The sequence below is a fragment of the Cavia porcellus genome, unplaced genomic scaffold (assembly GCF_034190915.1).
Source record: "Cavia porcellus strain 051 isolate PalLab524CR breed Dunkin Hartley unplaced genomic scaffold, mCavPor4.1 scaffold_16, whole genome shotgun sequence".
Lineage (NCBI taxonomy): Eukaryota > Metazoa > Chordata > Mammalia > Rodentia > Caviidae > Cavia > Cavia porcellus.
The window spans coordinates 13,850,413-13,860,184 of record NW_026947499.1 but is presented as its reverse complement, the minus strand read 5'-3'; the positions used below and the strand labels follow the sequence as shown (position 1 = coordinate 13,860,184).

At 50.7% G+C, this 9,772-nt stretch overlaps 1 protein-coding gene across 5 annotated transcripts in view; it reads right to left on the bottom strand.

The window, feature by feature from the left end:
• Nucleotides 1-1,255: 1,255 nt before the first annotated feature.
• The window catches only part of Rnft2 (ring finger protein, transmembrane 2), a 73,206-nt gene continuing 64,689 nt past the window's right edge, over nt 1,256-9,772 (bottom strand). For all 5 annotated transcript variants that reach the window (XM_063225712.1, XM_063225713.1, XM_063225711.1 and 2 more), the window contains one exon: nt 1,256-4,079. In XM_063225712.1, coding sequence (XP_063081782.1) covers nt 3,945-4,079 — 135 coding nt within the window. In that variant the 3' untranslated portion in view covers nt 1,256-3,944. The remainder of the gene's footprint in view (nt 4,080-9,772) is intronic.

Sequence of the window (9,772 nt, the reverse complement as noted above, 5' to 3'; positions counted from 1 at the left end):
CAGCCTCCCACTCACCTCTGTCCTCACCACCAAGGCACAACACCTGATCCAGGCCAACATGTCACATCCCACAGACTCTACAGTAACCGGTCCAGAGACAAATAAATGACAGCCTTAGGATGCTGGCCTGACCTTTGGAGATGTAAAAGCTTTGCTGAGGTCATTAAGCTGTTGGAAGATGAGCACAGAGCTGTAGGGTCATCTTGCCATCACCTGTGACCCGGCTGTCTCAGGGGAAAACAGAAGTGAGGGACGGAGACACAGGATTCCACAGCATAACTGTAGCCACCCGTGTTCAGCTGGACTGGAAGCCCACAGGATCACAGGAATCAAATAAAGCCCTTTAATATCTAAGGCAGATTTGAATTGGTTTTCTTTCTTTCTTTTTCTTTTTTTTTTTTTTTTTTTGTCTTTTGTTTTTATTGGTACCAGGGACTGAACTCACGACGGCACACTTGCAAGACAGGTGCTTATGCTGCTGAGCTAAATCCCCAGCCCCTGAATTGGTTTTCCAATAATGGCAACCAAAAAGTTTTGTCGAGTGATGTTTTGTGGTAAGTATCACCATGCTACTATGAGAAGCAGAGAGTTCTCAACTCATGCTAATAATTTATGCCTAAATACCACCACAATCTGGCACCCAGGCAAACCCTTCTTGAATCAACCTGTACTGGGCCCGCACAACTGAGTGGCAGCCCCAGGGGTAACAGTGTAAGGGCCCCTCTGAGGCTTCCTGATGCCTCCTGCCAATTCTGTGTTCCCATCCAGTAGCAGTGTGCCTTGTTGGCAACTGAAGTCCCAGGGGTCCCTGCTTGGACACGGGGGCCACCCCCAGTGGACAGCCTGAAATGCCAAGCCCATCCCTACCAACCTGGAGCCAAGGACAGGCTGGAGGGTTTGGTTTTGTTTTGTTTGACTGGGTCTTGCTATGTAGTTCAGACCAGCCTTGAACTCACTATGGAACCCAGGCTGGCCTTGAACTCATGGCCTCATCCTTCCAAGGGCTGAGATTGTAGGCATGCGCCACCATCCCAGCTTGGCTGGTGTATTTCTGTGTCTATCTCGGTTTCCTCCCCTGGCCTGCTCTTTCCCTCAGCCCTAGGAAGTCACACACCCCTCGCACCTCCGCCAGCTCTGCTCTGGGAGGAACGGACAGCAGCTCATGATCCCCTCCACAAAGCTCTGCTTTCTGTTTCACCTGAAGCAGTGCCGCTTGCCTTCAAGAAGTGACAAGATAATAAGACACACACATGGGTTCCATCAACAGATGACATTTATCGACAGAGGGTACTTAAGGAGACACAAAGACACTGGCGGCAGCTGCTGGCCCCAGAAGGAAGCATTACAAGACCCCAGGATTGTCACATGTCCTCCTGGGGAGCTGGGATGTCCTTGACGTTCCACACAACCTCCTCTCTGGATCCAAGTCCGGCGTGTGCCTTATTCTGGTACACCGATGACTCTCGGGTACACAGGACTCTATTTCTGAGGACTCTGTGACTCAGTGCATCATGAAACATTAGGAGCAGGGTGCTCGGAACCTGATACATGATTAATCCTGTTTATAATGTGTGGCAGGGCACGCGGGTAAAGGACAGTGACATTGTTCCATTTCTGCAGGGCTTGTTGGCTGCTTTCACTCCAGCATAGGGGAATTGGTGCAGGGTAGTACTTGGAATCTCTTCTGAAGCCTCTGCCCGCCCTGGAGGAAGAAAAAGCTTCCCACCCAGAAGAAAATCCCCAGATGCCAAGTTTCCCTGGAGGGTAGGGAATGAATAAATACCATCCCACCTGCCCCAGAGGTGCCCCACAGGTGATGTTCTTTATAGAGTCAGAGGCATGGCTCATTATCTGCCACATGTTAAGGGGGCGTTTCCTTTGCTGGCCTGGGTATAATTGGCAAAACCATGGGTGTGTTCACCAGTAACCCACACTGTTGGTTGCCTTGGCTGCAGCAAACAACACACCAGCTTTTGTCAGCTCAGTGATGGTGACAGCAGGTAAAGGGACTTCCCACAGTCACACAGCCAGGAGTTTGCAGTCAGGGTTCCAGGTGTGACTCCCAACCGGCCGCTCTGTCTTCTCCATCCAGTGCTGACCCTCCCCAGTAAGTCCTGGCCAGCTCCTGTCCCTTGCTCCTGACAGGGCTAGTGGGAAGAACTTCTCTCTGGGAAGAACCAGGGGTGCAAGTGCCTGTAGCTTCCCTTCGGAGAAGGTGGAGGGGACAGAGCAGCCGAATGTACCTGGATGTTTCCCTCTGCTTCCCCTTCCTGCTTGATTATCCAGGCAAACAGGATTGTTAACATCACGGCCATCACCATAGTAACAGAGCTTGAAAGATGCCATGCTGCCCTGGAAGGGGTGTCTTGCTGGGCACCAGGAAAGAGCCAAGGATGTCAAGCAAAAGATGAAGTCCTGGCATGGTGGCACACAGGGACAAATGTCCTGCATTTACAGGAGTGGGGGGAGAGCAAGGCTCCACTCTGTGCCCCAGGGCTGGCATGCTAATCTGCTCACCAGTCAGACAGAGGCTTTCTCTGTAATGAGGCTGGTGCCAGGCCGCTGTGGCTGAGGTTGCCAATGAGGGAACAGAACCGGGAGATGGGTAGGATGGGCAAGGTTCCAGTGGCTTCTGTGTCACCTGTGCCATCATAGCCCAGATTTCCAAGCAGGAGTTGCACGGGTGGACAAACAGCTTTGTCACAGAGATCGCAAAACATGGCTTGTGCTGTGCTCCACACCACCACCACCCTGACTCAGGCAGCAATGGATTGTCCCTTTTGCTCGGGACCCTCCTGGGGGAGACAGGCATGTCCACAGAAGCTTGAGACACAAGCAAGGGAGAGGACAGGAAAGAAGGAGGAGAAAAGAAACAGGGATGGGGCACTGAGTGACCTCACATCTGGGCCAAATCATTCCTTCTTGAACCCAAATGGCATTGGGCATGGCTGCCAGGCCCCAGGACAAGAATTTGCAGGAAGAAGTCTTTCCAGGGGCCCAGGCACAAGTGGATTGCAGGAGCTGGTGTGCCCGGCTCACTTTCCCAGTGCAGTGCACACCCAATGTTCCATACCCCTGTGCTAGTCTTTTTGTTACTGTTGTTGTATTGGAGACAGGGTCCTTCTATGTAGTCCAAACTGGCTTCAAAATCCCAATCCTGCCTCAGCTTCCCAAGTGCGGGGTATACAGGCAGGAGCCACTGCACCCAGCAAGGCCCCAAAGGCTTAAGGGAGGGGCAGCGAAACCACCTGTCATGCTTTCAGTCTCTCAGGTCTGCTGGGTCCCACACCTGCAGCCTCAGCGGACTCTGATGCCAGACCATGGCCATGTTGGAGGCTCAGCCAGCCCTCACCAGTTGGGTGACCCTGGGGAAAGTTCCTACACTATACTTGGTGCCTCAGTTTCCTCATCTGTCAAATGGAGGCGGGCCAAGAGTACCTGTGTGACAAGACTCTGGTAAAGATGACCGGAAGTGAGCCAAGCTGGATGCTCGAGGCTGTGCCTGGCACATGTTAAGTGGTTGGACCATTAAGCTAATCAGTGTAGATGGCAGCTTGGACTTTGCAAATCCTTCACAGGGATGCTGCAGGCCCGGGCCCCGTGGAGAGGCAGGGCCTGCTATGCTCCTCCCCAATTTGCAGCACTGAGTAGTAGGAACTTGGTACTAGGTTGACAGAAGGGGAGAACTTCCTGTGTTGCAGATTCCTTGACTGGGAGGGGTCAGATGACCTACCTAGGGCAGGCTCATTGCAGGAGGAGGCCTCCCTTTTTGGAGGGAAGGTGCTCACATTATCCTTCGGAACAAGGGAGGAAGAGAGGAGGAGGCGGAGGCCCAGGACTGGCCCTGGGGCTGGAGCTGGCAGGAGGCTGACCTTGGGGCTGGAGATTGTTTTGCAGAAACAGGACCTTGGATGCTGGCCCTCAGGCATCCTCAAGTTCTGGACCTAGTACACTTGAAAGTGCGCCGAGGTGGCCCCGTCCTTCCAGCAGCGCAGCGTGTCCACGGTGACCGAGCGGCAGAGTGGGCAGGTGCGCTCGCGGTCCAGCCACAGGCAGAGGCACTCCTCACAGAACACGTGCTGCGGGGACAGCGACCACATGGCCACAGAGGGAAACCAAACAGCCTGGCCCCGCCCTCCCCAGCTGGCGCTGTGGTGGGGCCACAGCGATTGGCACCATGAAAAACACACAGGATGTCAGCAGCCAGGGCTAGGATGAAAGGGCAGGGAGGCGGCCTGCAGACCTTCACTGAGACGCTGGTATTGGGGGGTGGGACAGAGGGAGTATCTGGGATCAGACTCAAGGCCTCATGTATGCTAAACATCACTCTGCTACAGAGCTGCACTACACCTCCAGGCCCTGAGTAATTCTTAAAGGAGATAAGACCTGATAATAACTAGGGAACAGTAGTGCCAGGCAAGGATAGCATGTGCAAAGGCCCTGAGGCCAGCATGTGCCTGGTGTGCTGAGAGAACAGCAGGGAGAGGGTGGCTGGACAGGAGGATTATGTGGTCAGAGAGGGCGATGAGGCCAGAGAGCTGATGGGATTGTGCCGTGTTGGTCATTGGGAGGACTCTGGCTTTTATCCTCAGAAAAGCAGGGAGCCATGACAGAGGTTTGAGCAGAGGAGTGACCCAATATGATTTGCAGCTTAAAAAGAGCCACTTGCCTGGTGGGTGAGGAGTACAACACAGGAGTCAAGTGAAAGGCAGGGAGATAATGAAGACCAGCAGGTCTTCCCAGTGTCAGACCACACAACCTGGACAAGTAACTTAACCTCCCTCACCTCTCAGTTTCCTCGTCTGTAAAACAGAGATAGTAAGCCCCTCTTAAAATGTTTGGCTAATATTTTAAAACCACTTAGTCGTGACAGTCAAATGCATCCATGCTGCTTGGCTGCACCCCGGAGGGGAGAAAAGCCCTAGTTTTAAAGGCTTATTTTGCAGGCAACTGGAATCATTCCGATCTATGACCGCATATTAGACAATACTATATTATTTAAATTTCCTGATGGAAGTTGTAGTTATTCTTGGATGATGCATGCTGAAGTATTTTGGGGGTAAAGAATTACAATGCCTGCAACTTACTCCCGAAACTGCCTCAAGAAAAAAAATCTGTATCAAAAAGGGGCCAACGTGGCAACGTGTTAAGGATGAGCAAATCTGTGATTCGCGAATAGTTAAGAATAGAAGGATGTTTCTCCTCCTACTAGACTTCAACATATCTGTAGGCTTGAAATTTTCCAAAATAAAGAGTTTGGGCAGAATGATTACATTAAAAAAAAAAAAAAAACACCAGAGTGTTTTCTGAAAGATAAAAAAAAATTAAAAAAGGAAGACACTTGAAAAAATGTCTAGCAAACACTAAGTACACTGCGTCGGCTATGAGTAATGGTGACCACCTTGTGTCCACCTCATAGGTAGTATCAGTCTCTCCACGCCCAGCTCTAAGCCTCTTGCAAATCTATTCCCAGCACGGTATACAGCAGGCGCCTAATAGCAGAGAGAATCGTGCTAAGGAGCTCACTGTGGTGCTACGGGGTGGAGTGCAACAGAGGGATGGCCAGTCTGACCTGGGAGGTCATCAGAGGAGGCTTCCTGGAGGTGGGGACACTTGAATTAAAGCCTGGGGTTAAGGGGTGAAGAGAGGAGGGGGGGAGGAGGACCATTCCAGGCTGTAGGAGACAGCTTGAAAGAAGCTCCTGGGGTGACGGCCCCCTGAGGCACTCAGTGATGGGCAAGGGCAGCATGCAGGAAGTGGACGGGGTGGGCGGGAGGAGGGGACAGCAGCCCATGCAGAGCCCTGGGGGGCCACACCTGGTTCCCATCTGGGTCTGCAGGGCAGGAAGCCTCCCCTGCTGTGATGTCTCCCTGAGCCCAGCCCTCCGCTGTCCCCTGCTAATGTGCCCTCTGACTGTGCCCTCCTGCCTCCCACCCCTCTCCTGCTGCTGCAGACCCCATGGCCCACATCCACTCTCACTTCCCCTGTGATCTGAAGACTCAAATACCCGTCACTCAGATAACTTTTCTGATGTCTGGGGCCGGTTTTAATCTGCCAGTGGTTGTTGAATGAGGGAGCCTTCATGGTGCTGCCCTGGAAATGGGTACTTACACAGCAGAACGTGACTCGCCCCTGGGCCACATGAGGTTCTCAACTTGTGTTAAGCTAATGAGACAGGATTGTTTCAGGCTGTGGTAGCTGTCAGGATGTACCTTGTCTTTTACCCACTCATGCAACACATATTCATGAAGAATCTCTGCTGTTTTGTTGTTTCTGAGATGGGTTTTGCTGTCATCTGAGCTGGTCTTGAATTTCTAGGCTTAAGAAATCTTCCTGCCTCAGCCTCCTATACAGAAGGAACTACTGGCTGGGAATATAGCTCAGAGGCATAGTACCTGCCTGGCAAGCATATGGTCATGAGTTTGATCTTTGGTACCAAAAAAAAAGAGGGCACTACTGGCTCACACCACCATGCTTGACTTTTCAGACTTCTAATTCAACACATCTCAAAAGTTTTGGTTCAAAGACCCCTTTAAATTTGTAAAAATCACTGATGACCTCAATGAGCTTTGTTCACGTGACTTAAATCTATTTACCATATTAGAAGTGGACGATGCAACACTTTTTAAACTCAGGGATGGATACACAGCGTATGGTCTGTTAGCAACCAGAGGAATGACCTCATCACAGGTCACGGCACCTCTGGGAGTCTCCATAGTGCGTGCATGACAGAATTATAGTGGAAAAAAAGCAAATGATGTCTCGATACTATTATAAAAGCAGTTTTGATCTCATAGGTCCCTTGAAAAGAATCCCCGAGTACCCTGCCCACACTTGGAGAAGCCCTGTTCAAATTCCTTTCTCATGGACCCCTGCGCTGCCCTCTGGGTGGCAAATCCCACAAAGCCAGCCACAGTTGTCCCTGCCTCCCACTGCCTGTCCTGTCCCTGGGGCTTCTATCAGTGTTGTGTAGAAATCAACACTCACCCAGGGGAGACTCACGAGGTACCCTGATTCACTCAGGGTCCCCAGACCCTCTGGGGGCCCTGCATCCCTCCCGCATGGACAGTGGGGCGGGCCCAGACCAGGCAGCATGTGCAGGGTCAGGTGGGTCAGTGGGCAGGAAATGCAGGATGCTGGGTTACATGATCCCTGGTGGTGTCTTCCAGACTGCTGGGCAAGGAGAGAGACCCTGGGGTTGGACCGGCTACCCCCTCCCACCTACCTCTCACCCGAGCTCACTCTGTCTGCCCAAAGATTAAGAGCATGCAGGAAAAGTCTGGGCCAAGAAAAGAGACTCCATGAACAGTCAGCCCCTCATGGGAGACCCAAGTGTGCATGCAAAATGGGGGATTCTTCTCTTTCCTTTTTTTGAGGGGTGAGCTGGGAGGAAATTCTTGCTAACTTGTCCCGGTTGGGCTTGAGTATACAATCCTCCTACCCCAGCCTCCCAGAATGCTGGGATGTATACAGGTGTGTACCACCATGCCCAGTGACCATGCCTGGATTCTTGGTCCACAGAATTCTGAGGTTATAAATGTTGAAGAAGCTATGTTTTGGGATAGTTTGTTATGCAGCAATGAATAACCAATACAAAAAAAAATGCCTGACTCTATAGCCAAAACTCTTGTCCACTATGTTCTATTATGTATAGTGGGCAGATAGGCAGCTTGTAGGAAGAGAGGTTTGAAGCACTTGATTGTTAGGGCATAATTAAATGATTAATAAAGACACGGTGACAGAATAACAAACTTACAGACATGTTATAGCAAGTTAAAATCAAGTAGCAGCCTCTGCCTGTGCTCCTGCTGCCTGTCACGTAAGCACCCTGCTGAACTGAGTCAGCCTTGACTGCCTGGGTCCAGCTGCTTTTCTTCTGATAATGCGCTGGGCCACTTTGACTGCTCTCAGCTTATGTTTCCCTTCATTAAGAAAACAGACTGCTTCTCACTGGCTTCAAGGACTTGGGCTGCAGCAAAGTAACCCAGTTAAAGACGCTTTTTGACTCTGCTCGCTCCACTTGAAGCGCCTCCCCTCATCTCAAGGATGTTCCTACGTTATAAAAAACAGTTCCTTGTAAGCAAATATATTTAGAGTTAGTTTCCCTGCAGTAAATGACTTAATTCAGTCTATGTAACCAATCATGGAATGCCTTGTGCTTCCTGCTTGTAAACTATATTTAAACTAAACTCAAAGCTGGTTCTTTGCTAGAGATTTGGACTTGGTCCCACTAGCCTGCTAGCATAACAAGCAAGTTGCCTTCTAGATTCCTTGGTGCAAAGAGTCTTCCATTTGGTTTGATATGGGTTCTCCTGTAACAGATTATGAAAAATGACATCACTGAAACTTGCTACTACCAGACAGGACACACACACGCATGCACACACACGCATACACCTATAGCCAAATATCCTCATTAACCACACACACAAACCAGGCGATCCATCTCCAGACTTAGAGCTAACCACTAAAACTGAATATCGATACAGCACAACATGCTTTTCAAAACACATACATAGATGGTGCATGCCTGTAACATTCCCGCCATTCTGGGAGGCTGAGACAGGAGGATTGCATGTTCAGACCCAGCTTGAGCAACTCAGCAACTTTGTGAGACTCTATCTGAACAAACAAATAAATAAAAGGCTGGGGAATGTAGCTCAGCGTGAAGGCCCTGGGTTCAGTCCTCAGTGGCACCCACAAACAACATATCACACACAACTGTATTATAAACCTGCAGGCTGTCTGGGGGATGGTCATTTTTGCTCTTGGGTGACAGTGACATGGGCAGTCCGTGTTCCAATGAAAGCGTTCCTCAGGGCTGTCAAGCAGTGCGTGGGGCATAAGGGAAGAGGCGGAGGAGGAGGAAGCGGTGGTTTGAGCTGCGACCCTGCTGCACCATGCATTGACTTCGAGGAAGCCGTACACACAGCACAGCCGTGCTGGACAGCAAGGCACGTCCCACGCACTTCTGGGGAAAGGGCTCTGGTGTTTTTTCTTTTTCGGTGCTGGGGATTGAACCCAGGAATCCTGAGCTATATCCTTCAGTCTTTATTTTCAAAGACAAGTTCTCACTAAGATGCCCAAGCTGGCCTCAAGCGTATCTTCCTGCCTCCGCCTCCCAGAGTGCTGGAATTATAAGTGTGAACCACCATGCCTGACTCTTTATCTTTTAACATAGCCTTTCGGACACCTCAAAGCAAGCCCTGTGAGGACCAGCCTTGTGAAAACGGAACTGGCAGTGACATTAGAGGCCCTGCGTTTGAATGCTGATTCTGTCATGAGGAAAACAGGATCGCAGGCAAATACGCTCCTTTGCCTTGCTGAGCCTGCACTGCCTTCTCAGTTAGAGAAAGTGCCACCCTGCAGGGTGTCTGTGAGAGTGGAGACAGATACAGTTGCGAACCCAAATAGTGTGTGAGCAACTTTTAAGTACAAATCAATAGGCGTCACCATCTTCTTGCTGTCTTTTCAAATATTTATACCATCTAATACTCGGAAAAACTCAAGCTCATAGTGAGCAGGAATTGAGGGCGGCCTGTTCTCTACATGCAGCCTCACTCTTGTTAACAAAAGAGTCCCCTGTACAGACTGGGCTTTGGCTCTGTTGGAAATGACCTTTCCCTAAGCCCTTCCCTCTTACAGCTTGGCAGGAGCAAGCCATCATCCAGAGACTAAGTGGACAAGTGTCTGAACAGAGTCCAAGCCTCCGAACATGTTCAGTCTGCTGAGCAGCGGCGATCTGTGTCCCAGGTCCTAGCTCAGGAGGTGT